Genomic DNA, 24,066 nt, shown 5'->3' with positions numbered 1-24,066 from the left:
GCACTGATCTACAATACATAATATATTTTAGTGCTTCACTGAAAAGCCTCAGATCTGGCACGATCTCAGGCTTTCTGTAGCTTGGTAAGCCGGGGTAGTCATGACAACCTTGAGTCAACATGGCAACGATTGGGTCCTTGTGATTATGTCGCAGGGGTATCGATCGGACGGGAGAGGGAACACACACCCTCTTCCAGCCCCCTTAATGCTGCAATCGATATAGATTACGGTATTTAGGGGTTTAACAACCAGGGATGGCGTAGGGACCATCCATGGCTTGAAGGATCCAAGCTACGGGCTGTGATCACATGAGTAAGTCCCCGCCAAATAAAATGAACCAGTACATCCAGGGCCAAGAAGGGGTAGGAATGACCCTGTAATGAAGGTGAAATACAGCTGGCCCAATTCATGCTCTTGTATGTCCACAATAATCTATACTTGAGAGCAGGTGAATTCAAAGAGCTATAAGTTAGGAAAATTTATAAATCGGTGAAGAAAAAAACAAAAACAAAAAACACACAACACAAACCCATATAAAACAAGAAAATCAAACCAGTTTATTTGTGCCACCTAAAAGTTAACAAGACATGGAGGGGAGAAGACCTTTCTGTGGCCTAATTCACAAACACAACACTGTATCCACAGAACAGGAAAAAAAAATACAAAATACTATACAATGCTTGGAGCCTGATGGTAAAGATCCCAAAGAGTGTATATAAAAAAACATAACTAAAAGTATACTACAATTTGGAAAAGGGAAACAAAAATCCTAATAGTCAATTAGAAAGGGTGCTGTACCTTCAAGCCTTCCTTTTAGAATATTGCTTAAATATTAAAAAAGTTTAAATACATCCACCACAAATAGGTGGAAGGCAACTTATGCTTTTATTCTCGTTTCCAAATCATTTGGTCATATAAATCAAGACTGTCAATCAGTAGTCCATTTACACAAGGAAGCTGAACCAACTGTTTAGACATGGCTATATACAGTGTGTCATGCCTATTAAGCTAAACTATAGGCTCTGACATAGGATAGGAACTGAATGATTACAAATCGGAACTGAAGACTGTCAGCCATTCTTGTCTGCATCCCCTTCTGAAGGAACAAATCTCCCTGTTTGACGTTTGCATTATTTTTACATAAACAAGGAGGAAATTACAGATTGCGCACTTATAACAAATTAAATCCAACAATAAAATCCTCAGTGATGGAACAAAATTCTTAAACTAAAACACAAAGCGAGACAATTCACTGTATTAAAGCCCTGTTGAATTGAAGGTTTTAACAAATAAGTTATCTCTAAATACGGGTAACAGACGTCTTAATATCTCCGTGGAGGGGGCCCCTTAAAGGGGCCCTTGAATCCAGAACCACTTCCTCGAGGCATAGCTCCTGGCATCTGAACAACTCTGTTGATCGCAGAATTACTGAAAAGGTCAAAAGGGAAAAACATTAAAAACACCAATATTTATAGAATAAGCAAAATGTATCGCTGTTCACAACACAAGGCCTCTACAGCTACATAGGCATATCATATCTTCCACCGCTCCCCTAATAACATACCTTGAATGGGGTGCCATCATGTCTCCACTTCGACCATCTGGCATCCTTCTGGCATCATATCCACTGCCCTGTGGGTTGGGACCATGCCATTCTTTTCTTGGTCCAGCATTGTCACGTCCAGGACCAATATGTCTTCCTTCGTTGAAGTGCTATAAGAAGATACAATACTTTATCTAATTCTCCTTCAGCCACCTTATTAGAAAAAAAAAGCTAAAAATGAAAGTGTACAGGAATGAGGGCACATTTACAGAGAATTCTTTTTAAATTCCATCTAAGACTTTCAGCTTAGCTTTTCATAGGAGTTCGCCATTCATTTATCGCAGTATTCCAATGTGACAACATCATATTTCCAAGTTGATGCAAGTACAAAAGTCTTATTTTGCTATGGTACTATGGGATATTTATTGGGATAATTTATTAAATGCTAGAGAAAAATTGAATAAGCACCCTGGTCCAGCAGCCATTGTCTAATGACTGGAGCCATGCTCACCACCTGTCGGCAATCCTTCTATCCAGTTCATCCATCTCTGTCATTGTTGTGTAATGACATGCAAGAGGACCCAGCATTCAAAAAATCTGCTAGAGGCCAGCCAACAGGAGGCATTTTACAGGGCTTCCTTGCAGTTGACCGATTTGTGAATTTTAATCATTAACAACTTAATATTAACTGTAATGGGTAAAACAAAGTTACGTAATACTTACTTGCCCACCGCTTCCACGGTCTCCAACGATTATGCCACGATCATCTCTGCCAGTATAGCCAGATTTACCACCACGATTGCTATGCCCACCACCCCTGGAGGCGTGAACAGGTGCATCTCGTCCAGGTCTGTCAGTTCTGTTCCAAGAAAAGGGAAATTATTATTATTTAATGCCTAAAATTATTACAATGTTCACATGATAAGAACAGTACATCTGTGTGCCTCAAGTCAATACGGTTATGATGTAATCAAATTTGCAGCTTAGAGTTTATTCTCAAAAAAAAAAACACACAACTCATGCAAATTTTTTTTATTTAAAAACCAAAATAATGAGCATTACTTTTCTTTTTAAGGGGGCAGGGGGGTGAGGTGTCATTTCAGCTTATTTAAGTTATGTATTAGTTTGGCATTTACGCATATGGTGACTCAAAACAGTTTTTTGTTCATATTAATGTACTAAGAAAATGGGAGAGATTTGAACTGTAAACTTGTAATAATTCTGAACAATTTTTATTATTCCCTCTAGGGACCTTGTATTGTAGTTGTGCTCAAACGTTTACATACCTCAGCAGATTTCCCTTTTCTTTCCATTTTTCAGAAAATATGAATGATAACACAAAATCTTCATTTCCACTCATGGTTTGTGGTTGAGTGAAGCAATTGTCAAACTACTGTTTTCTCTTAAAATCATGACAACCAAAAACATCCAAATGACCCTGATCAAAAGTTCACATACCCTAGTTCTTAATATCGTGTATTGCCCCCTTTAACATCAATGACAGCTTGAAGTCCTTTGTGGTAGTTGTGGATGAGGCTCTTTATTTTCTCAGATGGTAAAGCTGCCCATTCTTCTTGGCAAAGCGCCTCCAGTTCCTGTAAATTCCTGGGCTTTCTTGCATGAACTGCACACTTCAGTTCTCCCCAGAGTGGCTCAATGATATTGAGGTCAGGAGACTGAGATGGCCACTCCAGAACCTTCACTTTGTTCTGCTGTAGCCAATCACCGGTTGACTTGGGGTTGGGTTTTGGATCATTGTCATGTTGGACCGTTCAAGTATGCCCTATGCACAGTTTCCGGGCTGATGAGTGCAAATTTGCCTCCAGTATTTGCAGATAACGTGCTGCATTAATTTCCTGTGCCTTTGTAGCTCACACATCCCCAAATCATCTGCGATCCACCTCCGTGCTTCACAGTAAGAATGGTGTTCCATTCATCATAGGCCTTGCTGACACCTCTCCAAATGTAACGTTTATGGTTGTGGCCAAAAACTTTGATTTTGGTCTAATCACTCCAAATTACCTTGTTCCAGAAGTTTGAAGGCTTTTCTGTGTACGGTTTTACATATTCTAGACTAGATACTTTGTGGCATTTGAGAAGTAATGGCTTTCTTCTGGCGGCTCGACCATGCAGCCCATGTTTCTTTAAGTGCCTCCATATTGTGAATCTTGAAACATTTTCAGTGAGTCCTGTATTTTAACTGATATTTGTGGGTTTCTCTTTGGATCCTGAAGAATTTTCCTGGCAGCTGTGGCATGAATAATTACTTGGATATCTGTTTTGTATCCATTTCCTGTTTTATACAGTTCAACTAGCTTTTCCAGTAGATTCGTTCACAATTCTTTTGCTTTCCCCATGACTCACAATCCAGACAGGTCAGTGGCTGGATGAAAGATACAAGAGTGTCTGGATCCCAGAAACTCACTCCGCTTTTATGCACACACACTGATTGCAAGCAACAGGTCACAGGTGATGATGTTACCTTGATTAGCCATTCAAACCCATTTATGTCAAAATCTGTGCAAGATATCAGGCTAAAACCCCCACGATACGTGAACTTTTGATAGTCCTTATGGGTTAAAAAGAGAAAACACAGTAGCTTGACAATAAATTGTTTCATCCAACCACTAACCATGAATAGAAAACAAAGGAATTTTGTTTACTTACCGTAAATTCCTTTTCTTCTAGCTCCTATTGGGAGACCCAGACAATTGGGTGTATAGCTTCTGCCTCCGGAGGCCACACAAAGTATTACACTTTAAAAAGTGTAACCCCTCCCCTCTGCCTATACACCCTCCCGTGGATCACGGGCTCCTCAGTTTTGGTGCAAAAGCAGGAAGGAGAAAACTTATAAATTGGTCTAGGGTAAATTCAATCCGAAGGATGTTCGGAGAACTGAAAACCATGAACCAAAAGAACAATTCAACATGAACAACATGTGTACACAAAAGAACAACCAGCCCGAAGGGCACAGGGGCGGGTGCTGGGTCTCCCAATAGGAGCTAGAAGAAAAGGAATTTACGGTAAGTAAACAAAATTCCCTTCTTTGTCGCTCCATTGGGAGACCCAGACAATTGGGACGTCCAAGAGCAGTCCCTGGGTGGGTAAAAGAATACCTCAATAAAAAGAGCCGAAACGGCCCCCTCTTACAGGTGGGCGACCGCCGCCTGAAGGACTCGCCTACCTAGACTGGCGTCTACCGAAGCATAGGTATGCACTTGATAGTGTTTCGTGAAAGTGTGCAGACTAGACCACGTAGCTGCCTGACACACCTGCTGAGCCGTAGCCCGGTGCCGCAATGCCCAGGACGCACCCACGGCTCTGGTAGAATGGGCTTTCAGCCCTGAAGGAAGCGGAAGCCCAGAAGAACGGTAGGCTTCGAGAAACGGTTCCATGATCCACCGAGCCAAGGTTGACTTGGAAGCCTGCGAACCCTTACGCTGGCCAGCGACAAGGACAAAGAGCGCATCTGAACGACGCAGGGGCGCCGTGCGAGACACGTAGAGTCGGAGTGCTCTCACCAGATCCAAGGAGTGCAAATCCTTTTCACATTGGTGAATTGGATTAGGGCAAAATGAAGGCAAGGAGATATCCTGATTGAGATGAAAAGGAGATACCACCTTAGGGAGAAATTCCGGGACAGGACGCAGAACCACCTTATCCTGGTCAAACACCAGGAAGGGGGCTTTGCATGACAGCGCTGCAAGCTCAGACACTCTCCGGAGTGATGTAACTGCCACTAGAAAGGCCACCTTCTGCGAAAGACGTGATAAAGAGACATCCCGCAGCGGCTCGAAAGGTGGTTTCTGAAGAGCCGTTAGCACCCTGTTAAGATCCCAGGGTTCCAGCGGACGCTTGTAAGGTGGGACTATGTGGCAAACTCCCTGCAGGAACGTGCGGACCTGCGGAAGCCTGGCTGGGCGCTTTTGAAAAAATACGGAGAGCGCCGATACTTGGCCCTTGAGAGAGCCAAGTGACAAACCCTTGTCCATTCCGGATTGAAGGAATGAAAGAAAAGTGGGTAAGGCAAACGGCCATGGAGGAAAACCGCTATCAGAGCACCAGGATAAGAAGATTTGCCAAGACCTGTAATAGATCTTGGCGGACGTTGGTTTCCTGGCCTGTCTCATGGTGGCAATGACATCCTAAGATAACCCTGAAGACGCTAGGAGCCAGGAGTCAATGGCCACAGTCAGGTTGAGGGCCACAGAATTCAGATGGAAAAACGGGCCTTGTGACAGCAAGTCTGGGCGGTCTGGAAGCGCCCACGATTGACCCACCGTGAGATGCCACAGATCCGGGTACCACGACCGCCTCGGCCAGTCTGGAGCGACGAGAATGGCGCGACGGCAGTCGGACCTGATCTTGTGTAACACTCTGGGCAGCATCGCCAGAGGAGGAAACACATAAGGCAGTAGAAACTGCGACCAATCCTGAACTAACGCGTCCGTCGCCAGAGCTCTGTGATCCTGAGACCGAGCCATGAATGCCGGGACTTTGTTGTTGTGCCGTGACGCCATGAGATCGACGTCCGGCGTTCCCCAGCGGCGACAGATCTCTCGAAACACTTCTGGGTGTAGAGACCATTCCCCCGCATCCATGCCCTGACGACTGAGAAAATCTGCTTCCCAGTTTTCTACGCCCGGGATGTGAACTGCGGAGATGGTGGAGGCTGTGGCTTCCACCCACTGCAGAATCCGCCGGACTTCCTGGAAGGCTTGACGACTGCGAGTGCCACCTTGGTGGTTGATGTATGCGACGGCAGTGGCGTTGTCCGACTGGATACGGATCTGCCTGCCCTCCAGCCACCGATGGAAAGCCAATAGGGCTAGATACACTGCCCTTATCTCTAGAACATTGATCTGAAGGGAAGACTATCGGAGTCCAGGTTCCCTGAGCCCTGTGGTGGAGAAAAACCGCCCCCCACCCTGACAGGCTCGCGTCCGTGGTGACCACAGCCCAGGTTGGGGGTAGGAAGGATTTTCCCTGCGATAGAGAATTGGGAAGGAGCCACCACTGAAGAGACGTCTTGGTTGCAAGGGAAAGAGACGTTCCTGTCGAGGGAAGCCGACCTCCTGTCCCATTTGCGGAGAATGTCCCATTGGAGTGGCCGCAGATGGAATTGTGCGAACGGCACTGCCTCCATCGCTGCCACCATCTTCCCCAGGAAGTGCATGAGGCGCCTTAAGGGGTGTGACTGACCCCGAAGAAGTGATTGCACCCCTGCCTGCAGAGAAAGCTGTTTGTCCCGCGGTAGCTTGACTACCGCTGACTGTGTATGAAACTCTATCCCGAGGTAAGTCAGTGATTGGGTCGGTGTCAACTTGGATTTCGGGAAGTTGATGATCCACCCGAACTGCTGGAGAGTCGCCAGAGCGACGGTAAGGCTGTGTTGACACGCCACCCGAGAAGGTGCCCTGACTAGGAGATAGTCTAAGTAGGGAATCACCGAGTGGCCTTGAGAGTGTAGGACCGCCACAACGGATGCCATGACTTTGGTGAAAACCTGTGGGGCTGATGCCAGGCCGAAAGGCAATGCCACGAACTGAAGGTGTTCGTCCCCGATGGCGAAACGCAAGAAGCGTTGATGTTCGGGTGCGATCGGCATGTGGAGATAAGCATCCTTGATGTCGATCGATGCTAGGAAGTCTCCTTGTGACATCGAGGCGATGACCGAGCGGAGAGATTCCATCCGAAACCGTCTGGTTCTCACATGTCTGTTGAGTAGTTTGAGGTCCAGAACGGGACGGAATGATCCGTCCTTTTTTGGCACCACGAACAAGTTGGAGTAAAAGCCGCGATCACGTTCCTGAAGGGGAACGGGGATCACAACTCCTTCTGTCTTCAGAGCGTCCAGTGCCTGAAAAAGTGCGTCGGCCTGAGCGGGGGGGCGGAGAGGTTCTGAAGAAACGAGCCGGAGGACGAGAGCTGAACTCTATTCTGTAACCGTGAGACAGAATGTCTCTCACCCATCGGTCTTGAACATGTGGCCACCAGGCGTCGCCAAAGCGGGAGAGCCTGCCACCGACCGAGGATGCGGTCAGGGGAGGCCGAGAGTCATGAGGAGGCCGCCTTGGAGGCAGTGCCTCCTGCGGCCTTTTGGGGACGTGACTTGGACCGCCACGCATAGGAGTTCCTCTGGCCTTTCTCCGGCCTGCTGGACGAAGAGGATTGGGGCTTGGCGGAGGGACGAAAGGACCGAAACCTCGATTGTATTTTCCGTTGCTGCGGTCTCTTAGGTTTGGACTGGGGTAAGGAGGAGTCCTTTCCCTTGGATTCCTTAATAATCTCATCTAATCGTTCGCCAAAAAAACGGCAAACCGGTTAAGAACCTCTTGGAGGCAGAGTCTGCCTTCCATTCGCGCCGCCACATGGCCCTGCGGACTGCCACAGAGTTAGCGGATGCCACCGCTGTACAACTAGCAGAGTCTAGGACTGCGTTCATGGCGTAGGAAGAAAAAGCTGACGCTTGAGAAGTCAAAGACGCAACTTGCGGAGCAGAATTACGTGTGACAGCATTAATCTCAGCCAGACAAGCTGAGATAGCTTGGAGTGCCCACACGGCTGCAAAGGCCGGGGCAAAAGACGCGCCCGTGGCTTCATAGATGGACTTCACCAGGAGCTCTATCTGCCTGTCAGTGGCATCCTTTAGCGATGAGCCATCTGCAACCGATACCACAGATCTAGCCGCCAATCTAGAGACTGGAGGATCCACCTTGGGACATTGAGCCCAACCCTTAACGACTTCAGAGGGGAAGGGATAACGCGTGTCAGTGAGGCGGTTAGTAAAGCGCTTGTCCGGAACCGCTCTGGGCTTCTGGACAGCATCTCTGAAGTTAGAGTGATCAAAAAACGCACTACGTGTACGTTTAGGGAACCGAAACTGGTGTTTCTCCTGCTGAGACGCCGACTCCTCTACAGTAGGAGGCGGGGGAGAGAGATCCAACACCTGGTTGATGGACGAGATAAGATCATTCACTAAGGCGTCCCCTTCAGGTGTATCAATGTTGAGGGCGACGTCAGGGTCAGAGCCCTGAGCTGCGACGTCCGCCTCGTCCTCCAGCGAGTCCTCAAGCTGGGAACCCGAGCAGCGTGAAGAAGTCGGGGGAAGATTCCCAGCGAGCCCGCTTAGCCTGTCTAGGACTGTGGTCCGGGCAGGAGTCCTCCACGTGAGACCTAGGGCCCAACCTGGGAGCGCGCTGCGGCGCGGACCGAGAGGGGCCTGGAGGCGACGATCCAACAGGGGCCGGGGCCTGTGTAAGGACCGGCCTGGACTGCAAAGCTTCTAGCAGCTTGGCAGACCATTTGTCCATAGACTGAGCCATGGATTGTGAAAGTGACTCAGAGTTTCTCAGCAAAAGAGGCGAACTCTGTCCCTGCCGCCTGGACAGGGGGAGCAGGGGGGTCTACATGAGCCAAGGGGCCCACTAGTGACCGAGGCTCCGGCTGAGCAAGCGAAACAGGGGTCGAGCATTGCTCACAGTGAGGGTAGGTGGAACCCGCAGGTAACATAGCCCCACAAGAGGTACAGGCCGCAAAAAAACCCTGTGCCTTAACAGATTTGCTCCTTGTGGACGACATGCTGTTGTCTCCTAGGAGAATGATCACTGAGGGTATATGGGCAAAAAAGGGGTATACAGCCCGACCGAACAGAAATATATATATAAATACGTATCTATTCCGGCACCCTAGGGGGACCAGCACCGGATGACCGGTGTGGCTTACCGACCGCTAAAAAGCGGAGTGTGTGTCCTCCAGATTCCCTGCCTTAGGTCCCCCGGAGCTGCAGAGCTCTTCACTGAGAATCCTCCACCGGCAGAATGCCAAAAAATGGCTGCCGGAGCTCTCAGGGGAGGAGTGGAGCCGTGGGCGGCGCCAGGAAAGTGCGGGAATCTGGGGTCCCCACAGTGATCAGTGAGGGGGGAGGAAACATACAGGATGCTCCGGCCCTCACATCCGACGTCAGGTCGGCAGTCCCGCCCTTACCCCTGACAGGCAGGCCCGGGGGCGGGATTTTTGCGACTAGGCCGCGATGAAGCCGGGGACTAAATTTGAGACCGCGCCCGACAAGCAGGCACGGTCGGCGCGGAAGTCCGCCGGCCTTCTCAATTCAGCAGCTGCCGCAGCGTCCGGGAAGAAGGTGCGCTCCCTGCACAGTCCCCAATGGGGACACAGAGTACCTTAGAGTTGCAGGGCCCGGTCCCTGAGGTTGAATAGACTCCGGTCCGGCAGATTCCCACAGGGGCTGCGGAGGGAGCACGGTCCCAGTAAATGGATGACCGCTCAGGATCCCACTTCTCCCAGAGCCGCTAAGGGATGGTGAAGGAGACGGCATGAGGCTCCGGCCTTTGTACCCGCAATGGGTACCTCAACCTTAACAACACCGCCGACGTAGTGGGGTGAGAAGGGAACATGCCGGGGGCCCCGTGGGGGCCCTCTTTTCTTCCAACCGATATAACTAATATGAGAATGCATGAGTGGATGTGTGCCTCCTTCCACACAAAGCATAAAACTGAGGAGCCCGTGATCCACGGGAGGGTGTATAGGCAGAGGGGAGAAGTTACACTTTTTAAAGTGTAATACTTTGTGTGGCCTCCGGAGGCAGAAGCTATACACCCAATTGTCTGGGTCTCCCAATGGAGCGACAAAGAAAATAAGATTTTCTGTTATTAACATTCTCGGAAAAAAAAAGCCGAGGAAAAAAAAAAAAAAAAAGAATCTGCTGGGGTGTGTAAACTTTTAAGCACAACTGTAAATCACAAGTCTAAAATAATAAAAAAAAATAAAATAGACAGATCCAGATCTATATCCATCACCACCGCAATTAACAGTTTTTTGGGATTTTTTTGGCATACTTTGTGTGGAAAAAAAGGACTTTGAAATATGACTTCTCAATAGCATGATTATGGCCAATACAAAACTTGTCCGGGTTTTTTTTTGCTTTTTTAAATTATTGTAGCAATTTAAAAAAAAAAGATAAAATTAAAGTTTATTCTATTGACATTTTCTGAGACCCGTAATGCTTAAAGGGAACCTGTCAGGTCGCCCATGCCTTTCAACCCAGTGGCATTCATACCTGTATACCCATATTCCTTCCCTAATCAGCCCTGCATAATACTAAATCACTAAAATGAATGTTTAAATAAATATAAAAAACAAACAAAAAAAAAACACTTATGAAGTGCGCTGTTCCTATGCCCAATAGGGCCTTGACTTGTCAAAGCAGCCCTCTTTCTGTGTTATGCCCCTGTGACCTGAACACTACTTTCACAAGCCAGCGTCGCAGATACCTCATGCATGCAAGCAGCTCATTTCAGCTGTGTCAGTGCACTTCAGAAGCAGGGTGTACACTTTCCAGCTTTAATTAGGTGCACTGAGCCTAAGACGCACATCTTCTGAAGGTTTGGTCATGAGCAGTGCGCCTAATGAAGCTGGAAAGCATACACCTGGATTCAGTGGCGCACTAACGCAGCAGATTTCAGCCGTGCGCATGTGTGACATATCGAGCAGTTGGTAGTGATGCTGGCTCGTGGAAATCACGTTATCAGACCCACACAGGCGTGATGGCACAGCGCTGACTAGTTTAAGGAAAATCAACCCTATAACTAGTTAAAGCCCTAATTAGCATAGGAAAGATGCAGTTTGTAAGTTTTGTTTTTTTTTTAAAAAAACAAACAGTGAATAGCGTTCTACAAGGCTGGTTAGGCAGGGACCAGGTATGAATACTGCTGGATTGGAGGGCATAGGTGACCTGACCGTTATGCTTTAATTTTTCAGTCGATTGAGCTGTGTGAGGGCTTCTTTTTCGTTGGCCAAGACTGATAGCATTTTGGGCTAGATATGCAATTCTGATCAATTCTTACACTGCTTTTTGTGGTATTGCAGCAAGCAGATCCTCCCACCCCACACAGATTTGGTGTTTTACATGGTGTTTACTGATCAGGTGAAAATTTCTGGACACACAGATACTAAAATGTGTGCATTTTAAGGTTTTAATAAATTTTATTTTAATGGGGCTCAACTTTTTTCCTTCCTAAAACTTTTACACTTTTTTATATTTATTAGTCCCCTTAGGGGATATTTTGCACTATATACAGCATTGCCACAGTATCATATAGCAGAAGTCCAGCTACAGGCAGGGTTTTCAAGGAGCTTTTTAATGATCGGCAAGGTGGTCTTCAATAGAACCCAAATAGCAACCAATCTGTGCCTCGTGATTGCACCGATGAGAGTGTAAAATGACAATCCCCAAATGTGACAGTGGCACCTAACAGGTTAACAGTCACAGGCTCCACTCCACCCATGGCTGTTAGAATACTTACCATGTATGGGTCAGGCACATTGAGCCCACTCCATAACACCCGCTACCGACGTACATATGACAATACAAGTACCTGCACTGGCAGCAACTACATTCGAGTGGCAGCTGAATAGAAACAAAACTTTATCATACTACCCTACGGAAATGGTCGATGTTAATATGTAAACTTTAAGTTTATCATTTTCAAGATATTTAAAGTACCTTGCATCTCGTTTATCGGCTCCCATTCCTCCTTCTTTCCAGTTAGTGGACCGTGATGGTTTTCCTGGAGCCTCTCTTTGATGATGCCCATGCTGCATATCAGGATTAGTGAGTCGTCTATCAGGACCTTGAACCTCAGGTCTGTTTGCACCTGGTCTGTCAATACCTACAGGCCTTCGTTCATCGCGATCTCTCCGGTCTGTGTCCCGTGGCTCATTTCGCACTTGTGTTGGGTCACTTCTTCTCGTATCATTAAAATTCTTGGTAAAGTTCTTTTTTCCATCCCCTTGGTCTGAAAAACGGTCACGTCTACAGAACAGAATATGTAACATGGTAATCATATAAAACATTGTTCAAAGGCAAAAAAAATATAAAATAAAATTATCTGCATGTTTACCTTTCAAAAGTTGATGCAGAAGAACCCTCTGAAAACCGACCACGTTCTCGAAGATCAAAGTCATTGAAGCGAGGCTGCTGTCGATTGTAATCAGACCCTTGACTAAAGCGGGAATCTGTATCCATAGCCATTTTCTTGTTCTCACCCCAGAAGTTCTCTCTCCTATGTGAGGAAAATAAATAAGAGTACAAGAAAACGAGGGGAAAGGAATTTTCTCTCCTTCACCCACCCTCTGAAAACATATCTGTTAATGTTTATAAATATAATAGTAATATAATTTTTCATTTTTGCTCTGTAGTGTTTTGTTAAGAAAACTATTTGTACCAAAAGGTTTCACTCCATTCATTTTTTGGTGTTTTTTCATTGCACTGATTTGTGTTGTAAAATTACATCCAAAACCTCCAATAAGAGATCCCGGCAAATCATGCAGAATCTTACACATCCATGTATTTCAACACATCTATTCAAGATTTGTTTTTTTACTTCCAGTGTTATGTATTCTATATTGTGTAAACGTTTTAAAGCAGGTGAAGGAAATAAAGTGCTGCAGAGTATGAATGCTATTATATAAGTGTTAATTTATTTTTTTTCCAAAGAAAATGCAAAGAATGAACAAAAATGAAATCAAAATTTGGTGTAACCACCCTGTGTGTGCAAGTGAACCTAGAAGAGTTGATGCGGTTTTGAAAGCAGTTAAGGAAATCAGCTTGGAGGTTATTCCAAACATCTTTAAAAACTATCCACAGATCTTCAGGGGATGCAAGCTTGTGCAAATCCTTCTGTCTTCATGTACACTCACACTTAAAATCAGGGCTCTGTAGGGGCCACATTATTGCTAGGACTCCTTAACCTGCTTCATGCTGAAGATTGTGCTTAAATGACATTGGGTCAAACTTATTCGGCAGGAGAAACATCACCCCCAAAAAAATAGCCAATCAGATGCTTCCCAGATGAGATCCCATGATGAATTAGGTATGCTTGTATTTCTCAGCATTGAAGACTTAATTCTGATCAAATCTTCAGTTCCATTTGGTGAAATGCAACATGGAACTTGCAAGGAACCTCTACCATGCTTCATTATTGCCTGCAGACATGCATTATCGTACAGCTCTCCAGCCTTGCGGCAAGCTGCCTTCAGTTACTGCAATTCACATTTTGTCGCCTCAATCCAGAGAACCTGCTGCCATTTTTCTTCACCCTAGATCCTATGGCTTGCGAATGATTGAATTGTATGGCATTGCTTCCATGTCGGAGGTATACTCATTGGCCGCATTTATTCCATGAAAAACACCTTTAACCAGGCTTCTCCAAACTGTAGCTGGGTCTCACTGGTCGCTGTCATTCTAAGCTGATAGCAGTGCTAGACATCATAGAATGTGAAGCATGTTTCTTTCAGGTGTCCATTTCTTGGGGCTTCTTTAACCCCTTCACAACCATGGACGGATATATCCGTCATGGAGCGTGTCCCGTTAAGCCCTGCCCCCTGCCGTGGGCAGGTGGCGGCGGTCGGCACACATATCAGCTGTTTTCAACAGCTGACATGTGTGCCTGCTAGCCGCGGGTGGAATCGCTTACACCCGCGGCCATTAACCCCTTAAATCTTGCTGTTAAAATCTGGTAGCAAGATCTAAATGCGCGCGGCCATGTTTTTACTTACCGCCGCCCCCACCGGAAGTCACGTGCGTGATCACGTGACTATCGGTGGTTGCCATCGTAGCACAGGGTCATGTGATGACGCCTGCAGCTATGATGTTTCACTTTCGTTTTCCCTCGGCACGGAGCAGAGGGAAAAAGAAAGTGACTGCATCTGCTGTTTACAGCTGTATAGCTGTGATCAGCAGATAGATAATAGCGATCGGATTGCTGATCGCTATAGCCCCCTAGGGGGACTAGTAAAATAAAAAAAAAAACAAAAACTAAAAGTTCAAATCACCCACCTTTCCCCCCATTGAAAATGAAAGGGTCAAAAAATAAAAAAAAATACACATTTAGTATCGCCGCGTTCAGAAATGCCCGATCTATAAAAATATAAAATCAATTAATCTGATTGGTAAACGGCGTAGTGGCAAAAAAATTCCAAACGCCAAAATTAAGTTTTTTGGTCGCCGCAAGTTTTACGCAAAATGCAATAACAGGCGATCAAAATGTAGCATCTGTGCAAAAATGGTACCATTAGAAACGTCAGTTCGAGACGCAAAAAATAAGAACGCTACGTGTTACCGAAAATGGCGCAAAACGTGCGCCACTTTTATTGGACAAACTTGTGAATTTTTATTAACCCCTTAGATACAAGTAAACTTATACATGTTTGGTTTCTACAAACTCGCACCGACCTCAGGCATCATACCCACACATCAGTTTTACCATATAGTGAACACCGTGAATAAAACATCCCAAAAACTATTGTGCCATCACACTTTTTTTGCAATTTTTCCGCATTTGGATTTTTTTTGCTGTTTTCCAGTACACCATATGGTAAAACTGATGGTTTCATTTAAAAGTACAACTTGTTCCGCAAAAAACAAGCCCTCATATGGTAATATTGACGGAAAAATAATAAAAAAAAAAAGTTACGGCTCTCGGAAGAAGGGGAGCAAAAAACAAAAACGGAAAGTGCCCCGGTTGCTGAAGGGGTTAAAAAAAAAACAACAGTCTTGAAACCCTAGTCTGCATTGAAATCTTTCCTGGGAGAGACATTGCTGATACAGTAACTACTTTGTCTTGTTACTGTGCTCAGTCTACCATGGTATATGACAGGTGACAAAGAAGGGAATTTTGTTTACTTACCGTAAATTCCTTTTCTTCTAGCTCCTATTGGGAGACCCAGACAATCGGGTGTATAGCTTCTGCCTCCGGAGGCCACACAAAGTATTACACTTTAAAAAGTGTAACCCCTCCCCTCTGCCTATACACCCTCCCGTGCATCACGGGCTCCTCAGTTTTGGTGCCAAAGCAGGAAGGAGGAAACTTATAAATTGGTCTAAGGTAAATTCAATCCGAAGGATGTTCGGAGAACTGAAAACCATGAACCAAAAGAACAATTCAACATGAACAACATGTGTACACAAAAGAACAAACAGCCCGAAGGGAAGAGGGGCGGGTGCTGGGTCTCCCAATAGGAGCTAGAAGAAAAGGAATTTACGGTAAGTAAACAAAATTCCCTTCTTTGTCGCTCCATTGGGAGACCCAGACAATTGGGACGTCCAAAAGCAGTCCCTGGGTGGGTAAAAGAATACCTCAATAAAAAGAGCCGAAAAACGGCCCCCTCTTACAGGTGGGCAACCGCCGCCTGAAGGACTCGCCTACCTAGACTGGCGTCTGCCGAAGCATAGGTATGCACTTGATAGTGTTTCGTGAAAGTGTGCAGACTAGACCACGTAGCTGCCTGACACCTGCTGAGCCGTAGCCCGGTGCCGCAATGCCCAGGACGCACCCACGGCTCTGGTAGAATGGGCTTTCAGCCCCAAAGGAAGCGGAAGCCCAGAAGAACGGTAGGCTTCAAGAATCGGTTCCTTGATCCACCGAGCCAAGGTTGACTTGGAAGCCTGCGAACCCTTACGCTGGCCAGCGACAAGGACAAAGAGCGCATCTGAACGACGCAGGGGCGCCGTGCGAGACACGTAGTGTCGGTGTGCTCTCACTAGATTCTAAGGAGTGCAAATCCTTTTCACATTGGTGAATTGGATTAGGGCAAAATGAGGGTAAGGAGATATCCTGATTGAACTGAAAAGGAGATACCACCTTAGGGAGAAATTCCGGAACAGGACGCAGAACCACCTTATCCTGGTGAAAAACCAGGAAGGGGGCTTTGCATGACAGCGCTGCCAGCTCAGACACTCTACGGAGCGATGTAACTGCCACTAGAAATGCCACCTTCTGCGAAAGACGTGATAAAGAGACATCCCGCAGCGGCTCGAAAGGTGGTTTCTGAAGAGCCGTTAGCACCCTGTTAAGGTCCCAGGGTTCCAGCGGACGCTTGTAAGGTGGGACTATGTGGCAAACTCCCTGCAGGAACGTGCGGACCTGCGGAAGCCTGGCTAGACGCTTTTGAAAAAATACGGATAGCGCCGATACTTGTCCCTTGAGAGAGCCGAGAGACAATCCCTTGTCCATTCCGGATTGAAGGAAAGAAAGAAAAGTGGGTAAGGCAAAAGGCCAGGGAGTAAAACCCTTATCAGAGCACCAGGATAAGAAGATCCTCCAAGACCTGTGATAGATCTTGGCGGACGTTGGTTTCCTGGCCTGTCTCATGGTGGCAATGACATCCTGAGATAACCCTGAGGACGCTAGGAGCCAGGACTCAATGGCCACACAGTCAGGTTGAGGGCCACAGAATTCAGATGGAAAAACGGCCCTTGTGACAGCAAGTCTGGGCGGTCTGGGAGCGCCCACGGTTGACCCACCGTGAGATGCCACAGATCCGGGTACCATGACCGCCTCGGCCAATCTGGGGCGACGAGAATGGCGCAACGACAGTCGGACCTGATTTTGCGCAGCACTCTGGGCAGCATCGCCAGAGGAGGAAATACATAAGGCAGTCGAAACTGCGACCAATCCTGAACTAATGCGTCCGCCGCCAGAGCTCTGTGATCTTGAGACCGGGCCATGAATGCCGGGACTTTGTTGTTGTGCCGTGACGCCATGAGATCGACGTCCGGCGTTCCCCAGCGGCGACAGATCTCTCGAAACACGTCTGGGTGAAGAGACCATTCCCCCGCGTCCATGCCCTGACGACTGAGAAAATCTGCTTCCCAGTTTTCTACGCCCGGGATGTGAACTGCGGAGATGGTGGAAGCTGTGGCTTCCACCCACTGCAGAATCCGTCGGACTTCCTGGAAGGCTTGACGACTGCGAGTGCCGCCTTGGTGGTTGATGTATGCGACGTCAGTGGCGTTGTCCGACTGGATCCGGATCTGCCTGCCCTCCAGCCACCGATGAAAGGCCAATAGGGCTAGATACACTGCCCTTATCTCCAGAATATTGATCTGAAGGGATGACTATCGGAGTCCAGGTTCCCTGAGGCCTGTGGTGGAGAAAAACCGCCCCCCACCCTGATAGGCTCGCGTCCGTGGTGACCACAGCCCAGGTTGGGGGTAGGAAGGATTTTCCCTGCGACAGAGAGTTGGGAAGGAGCCACCACTGAAGAGACGTCTTGGTTGCAAGGGAAAGAGACGTTCCTGTCGAGGGAAGTCGACCTCCTGTCCCATTTGCGGAGAATGTCCCACTGGAGTGGCCGCAGATGGAATTGCGCGAAGGGCACTGCCTCCATCGCTGCCACCATCTTCCCCAGGAAGTGCATGAGGCGCCTGAAGGGGTGTGACTGACCCCGAAGAAGAGATTGCACCCCTGCCTGCAGCGAAAGCTGTTTGTCCAGCGGTAGCATGACTACCGCTGACTGAGTATGAAACTCCATCCCAAGGTACGTCAGTGATTGGGTCGGTGTCAACTTGGATTTTGGGAAGTTGATGATCCACCCGAACTGCTGGAGAGTCGCCAGAGCGACGGAAAGACTGTTTTGACACACCATCTGAGAGGGTGCCCTGACCAGAAGATCGTCTAAGTAGGGAATCACCGAGTGGCCCTGAGAGTGTAGGACCGCCACAACAGATGCCATGACCTTGGTGAACACCCGTGGGGCTGTCGCCAGGCCGAAAGGCAATGCCACGAACTGAAGGTGTTCGTCCCCGATGGCGAAACGCAAAAAGCGTTGATGTTCGGATGCGATCGGCACATGGAGATAAGCATCCTTGATGTCGATCGATGCTAGGAAGTCTCCTTGTGACATCGAAGCGATGACCGAGCGGAGAGATTCCATCCGAAACCGTCTGGTGCTCACATGTCTGTTGAGCAGTTTGAGGTCCAGAACGGGACGGAACGAGCCGTCCTTCTTTGGCACCACAAACAAGTTGGAGTAAAAGCCGCGACCATGTTCCTGGGGGGGGAACAGGGATCACAACTCCTTCTGTCTTCAGAGCGTTCACCGCCTGAAAAAGTGCATCGGCTCGCTCGGGGGGGCGGAGAGGTTCTGAAGAAACGAGTCGGGGGACGAGAGCTGAACTCTATCCTGTAACCGTGAGACAGAATGTCTCTCACCCATCGGTCTTGAACATGTGGCCACAAGGCGTCGCAAAAGCGGGAGAGCCTGCCACCGACCGAGGATGCGGTTCGGGGATGCCGAGAGTCATGAAGAGGCCGCCTTGGAGGCATTGCCTCCGGCGGGTTTTTGGGGGCGTGACTTCGCCCGCCACACATAGGAGTTCCTCTGGCCTTTCTCTGGCCTGCTGGACGAAGAGGATTGAGGCTTGGCGGAGGGACGAAAGGACCGAAACCTCGATTGTATTTTCCGTTGCTGAGGTCTCTTCGGTTTGGACTGGGGTAAGGAGGAGTCCTTTCCCTTGGATTCCTTAATAATCTCATCCAATCGTTCGCCAAACAAGCAGTCGCCAGAAAACGGCAAACCGGTTAAGAACCTCTTGGAAGCCGAGTCTGCCTTCCATTCGCGCAGCCACATGGCCCTGCGGACTGCCACAGAGTTAGCGGATGCCACCGCTGTACGGCTAGCAGAGTCTTAACTAAAATGAGAATGCATGAGTGGATGTGTGCCTCCTTCCACACAAAGCATAAAACTGAGGAGCCCGTGGTCCACGGGAGGGTGTATAGGCAGAGGGGAGGGGTTACACTTTTTAAAGTGTAATACTTTGTGTGGCCTCCGGAGGCAGAAGCTATACACCCGATTGTCTGGGTCTCCCAATGGAGCGACAAAGAAATGGCATTTCACAATTCACATTACTTTTGTTGCAGAGTTTGGAGGTCACATGCTTCATTTTAAGGGAGTCTGTAAGCATCAAAACAGTAATTAAAAAGGGACTGTCCGCACAGAATGACTGTTCAAACCAAGTACAGTAGCATGGTGCATCATTACATTGTCAAGCATGTAAACACACGTTCCCAAATGCTAGTTCTCATTAATCTCCACCCTTTCCTCTGATGGCTGGCTATGGCTTCATAGTGCCAGAAAAGGGAGGAGATGGAAAATAAGCAGGTGGGAAGGTGTATTTAAAATGCTTGGCCACGTCATGATGCTCCTGTACTTGGTTTGAACAGTCATTATATGCCAAAAGAGTCCCTTTAAACTGCCCAAACATTTATACAGAGCATCTAGCCACTATAAAAGTTAATTATAATCATACTAGGCAAGTATAGATTAACAATCAAATTTGATACGCAACGAGGGCACTTTGGTGCACCATTGGCACGGCTTATTACACAAATAGGGAGCATGAATGTGCACCAAGACAGACCACGCCATGGGCACACTAAAGTGCTTTTATTTGTATAACAAGTTGATTTTTAATTAAATATGTTAAGCGATACTTGCTTAGTATGATTTAAATAGGGATAGGTGACCACATAAATGTGAAGGCCCCTTAATTGCCATTTTGGAGGGGGGGGGGGGGGCGTTCTCCCTTTAAACCTCCTACACAACTGTTTAATAATTACCAAATTTCAACCTACATATGAAAATCACTGCCACAAGTTAGTAAAAATTATACCTTTCTTTCTCTTAGGCTATGTGTCCACGGTAGAATGTACCTGCGGATTTTTCTGCCTGAAAATCCGCGACTTTCGCGGCAAATCCGCACCCGCGGATTTGCCGCGGATTTTTTTTTTTTTTTTTTTTCCCCATTCAAAACCAAAAATCCGCACCAAACAATTGACATGCTGCAGATTTTTCCGGATCAAAATCCGCGGCAAATCCGCAGAGGAAAAATCCGCAGCATGGACACAGCATTTCCAAAATGCCATTGAAATGGCTTGGAAGTGCCGCTGCTGCAGATTTTCGGGAAATCCGCGGCAAAATCCGCAGCGTGGGCACATAGCCTTATCCTACAAAATCCCTGACTTCTAGTGTAACTAGTGAATGGATTCAATTTTTAAACACAAGATAATCACACACAATACTGATTTGATTTCGATCTCTCATGATTTCACTTTGCATTTTAACGGAAAAAAGAAAACCAAAACTAACAACACTTCTATTGTTTTACATTTATAAACATTGTTACTTTACAGCACTCTTCCGCCACACTTGTCTAAACTATTGCAGAGTAATGCAAATGTATTTAAAATGCTAGCTTACCACAGCTCTTCCCCAATTATACCACAAAGAACTGGCTACATCATCTTAAAACTTGCTTTAATACCTATGATCAACATCACGTGGACGCTTTAAAGAATTTCTTTTCTCTTGCTCAAAACGAAGCTGTTCTTGCTGACGGCGCAGCTCCTCTCGCTCTCGTGCAATGCGTTCACCTTCTTTGCGCCGCTCCTAGGGAGAGGATTTAGTGAGGTGTGTGAACTCTCAAAGCTACATATAAGACCTCATTCAGACAGTCTTTTTGAAATATGAGAAAAACAAGCAGTGTTTCAGTGATTTTCATCAGATCATCATCAGTGTTTGGTTAGTGTCTTTTTTTTCTTATCATTGGAATTTCTCCAGCTGCTCCTACCAGTCAGTAGAAAGACCATAAACTGATGGCACCTGAATGCGGTCAGAAGTTTTCCACTGACCCATACAGTTGCATTAGCAATATTGATCCGACCCTGGATGAATATCGGACAAGTCTCTGATTTTACATGGACCACTGTTCAAAAAAATAAAATAAAAAAAACGACATGCGAGGAGCCCCAGACTACCATAGGTATCTCATGTACGAGTACTAGCCGTGCTTTTTATGGATATCACTCATGTGTGAAAAACTGATGGGTGAATGAGGCCTTTTTATTTTTTAATGAACACAGACTAAATTCGTACATTTTCAAATTTGGTACCAACAAAATAACTGTTAAAGGGAAAAGGTCAGAAGGATCAACACCCCTACACGCGTTTGAACCTTTGTCATTTGACTGTGCCAAGGTATCTATTTTCGTTAACGTTTCATTTTGTTCAACTTTCTATGAGCTGCAGGCCCATGCAGACTTAGGCTTGAGCCTTCTGACTTTATATTCTTCATATCAAATTATAGGTTTTTAAAAGATTATGCCATGCTGGATTCTTGGCTCCAGATATTCTTTTTTGGTTAATGGTTGAAAGATATGTGATAGTGTACAATTGCCAAAAAAGTGTTTCTAAACGACTGCCATCACCTTTATTGACCACTTCATGCTTTGGCTCTTACATTTTCTCTCTGCCAACATTCGCACTGTCACTATTGTTAATATCCACATCTCCATTGACATCCACTATTCAGTAACTCAGACTAATCACTTGCTTCCTCCACTGCCACTGAGATACTGTAGATTTTCATCTTTACCTGCCTCTGTTCCCATCTAACCTTATAAACTCCCCACTCCCACCATCATTCCGCATAGACAGTTATGTACTCTGCCACACTTCCATCAGATACTGACCATCACTCATGAATAGCAGAATGAAGAATCAATAGACAAAAAAAGCATACCAATCTCACAAAAAGCTGTGGCAAGACGCCACAGCGACAATAATAAAATGCATGCATCAAATGCAAGCAAATTTTAAATTCAAGTCAGCTCTCACCTCTGAAACCGGACAACTTCCCTACTCTGATATCTTCTCTATCCTACTACCCAAATAGTTATTCAACACTTAAAAGGCAATCTGTTAGGTCCCTTATGCCCTCCAGCCCTGTGTGACAATTTCCTGCCTAACCAGCTTAGTCTGTTATTCCCTAAAAAAAAAAAATTTAAATTTAAAAAAAAAACCCCAAAAAGAAGGGAATTTTGTTTACTTACCGTAAATTCCTTTTCTTCTAGCTCCTATTGGGAGACCCAGACAATTGGGTGTATAGCTTCTGCCTCCGGAGGCCACACAAAGTATTACACTTTAAAAAGTGTAACCCCTCCCCTCTGCCTATACACCCCCTCCCGTGCATCACGGGCCCATCAGTTTTGGTGCCAAAGCAGGAAGGAGGAAACTTATAAATTGGTCTAAGGTAAATTCAATCCGAAGGATGTTCGGAGAACTGAAACCATGAACCAAAAGAACAATTCAACATGAACAACATGTGTACACAAAAGAACAACAGCCCGAAGGGAACAGGGGCGGGTGCTGGGTCTCCCAATAGGAGCTAGAAGAAAAGGAATTTACGGTAAGTAAACAAAATTCCCTTCTTTGTCACTCCATTGGGAGACCCAGACAATTGGGACGTCCAAAAGCAGTCCCTGGGTGGGTAAAAGAATACCTCGACAAAAAGAGCTGAAAACGGCCCCCTCTTACAGGTGGGCAACCGCCGCCTGAAGGACTCGCTTACCTAGGCTGGCATCTGCCGAAGCATAGGCATGCACCTGATAGTGTTTCGTGAAAGTGTGCAGACTCGACCAGGTAGCCGCCTGACACACCTGCTGAGCCGTAGCCTGGTGCCGCAATGCCCAGGATGCACCTACGGCTCTGGTAGAATGGGCTTTCAGCCCTGAAGGAATCGGAAGCCCAGAAGAACGGTAGGCTTCAAGAATCGGTTCCTTGATCCACCGAGCCAAGGTTGACTTGGAAGCCTGCGACCCCTTACGCTGGCCAGCGACAAGGACAAAGAGCGCATCCGAACGGCGCAGGGGCGCCGTGCGAGAAATGTAGAGCCGGAGTTCTCTCACCAGATCTAACAAGTGCAAATCCTTTTCACATTGGTGAACTGGATGAGGGCAAAAAGAAGGTAAGGAGATATCCTGATTGAGATGAAAAGGGGATACCACCTTAGGGAGAAATTCCGGGACCGGACGCAGAACCACCTTATCCTGGTGAAACACCAGGAAGGGGGCTTTGCATGACAGCGCTGCTAGCTCAGACACTCTCCGAAGTGATGTGACTGCCACTAGGAAGGCCACCTTCTGCGAAAGGCGTGAGACATCTCGCATCGGCTCGAAAGGTGGTTTCTGAAGAGCCGTTAGCACCCTGTTAAGATCCCAGGGTTCCAGCGGACGCTTGTAAGGTGGGACTATGTGGCAAACTCCCTGCAGGAACGTGCGGACCTGCGGAAGCCTGGCTAGACGCTTTTGCAAAAACACGGAAAGCGCCGATACTTGTCCCTTGAGAGAGCCGAGAGACAAACCCTTGTCCATTCCGGATTGAAGGAAAGAAAGAAAAGTGGGTAAGGCAAACGGCCAGGGGGTAAAACCCCGATCAGCGCACCAGGATAAGAAGATCCTCCAAGCCCTGTGATAGATCTTGGCGGACGTTGGTTTCCTGGCCTGTCTCATGGTGGCAATGACATCTTGAGATAACCCTGAGGACGCTAGGAGCCAGGACTCAATGGCCACACAGTCAGGTTGAGGGCCGCAGAATTCAGATGGAAAAATGGCCCTTGAGACAGCAAGTCTGGACGGTCTGGGAGTGCCCACGGTTGACCCACCGTGAGGTGCCACAGATCTGGGTACCACGACCTACTCGGCCAGTCTGGAGCGACGAGGATGGCGCGGCGGCAGTCGGACCTGATCTTGCGTAACACTCTGGGCAGCAGTGCCAGAGGAGGAAATACATAAGGCAGTCGAAACTGCGACCAATCCTGAACTAATGCGTCCGCCGCCAAAGCTCTGTGATCCTAAGACCGTGCCATGAATGCCGGGACTTTGTTG

General features: G+C 47.1%; 1 protein-coding gene across 4 annotated transcripts in view; it reads right to left on the bottom strand.

Annotated features, from left to right (window-relative positions):
• Window positions 1-534: 534 nt before the first annotated feature.
• SLTM (SAFB like transcription modulator) overlaps window positions 535-24,066 on the bottom strand; it is a 138,797-nt gene continuing 115,265 nt past the window's right edge. For all 4 annotated transcript variants that reach the window (XM_075345724.1, XM_075345722.1, XM_075345725.1 and 1 more), the window contains 6 exons: window positions 20,667-20,791; window positions 12,463-12,624; window positions 12,066-12,374; window positions 2,267-2,402; window positions 1,565-1,713; window positions 535-1,428 (listed from right to left, as the gene is read on the bottom strand). In XM_075345724.1, coding sequence (XP_075201839.1) covers window positions 1,323-1,428; window positions 1,565-1,713; window positions 2,267-2,402; window positions 12,066-12,374; window positions 12,463-12,624; window positions 20,667-20,791 — 987 coding nt within the window. In that variant the 3' untranslated portion in view covers window positions 535-1,322. The remainder of the gene's footprint in view (window positions 1,429-1,564; window positions 1,714-2,266; window positions 2,403-12,065; window positions 12,375-12,462; window positions 12,625-20,666; window positions 20,792-24,066) is intronic.

This window comes from Anomaloglossus baeobatrachus, chromosome 4 (genome assembly GCF_048569485.1).
Source record: "Anomaloglossus baeobatrachus isolate aAnoBae1 chromosome 4, aAnoBae1.hap1, whole genome shotgun sequence".
Lineage (NCBI taxonomy): Eukaryota > Metazoa > Chordata > Amphibia > Anura > Aromobatidae > Anomaloglossus > Anomaloglossus baeobatrachus.
This window is presented reverse-complemented; position numbering and strand designations above follow the sequence as displayed.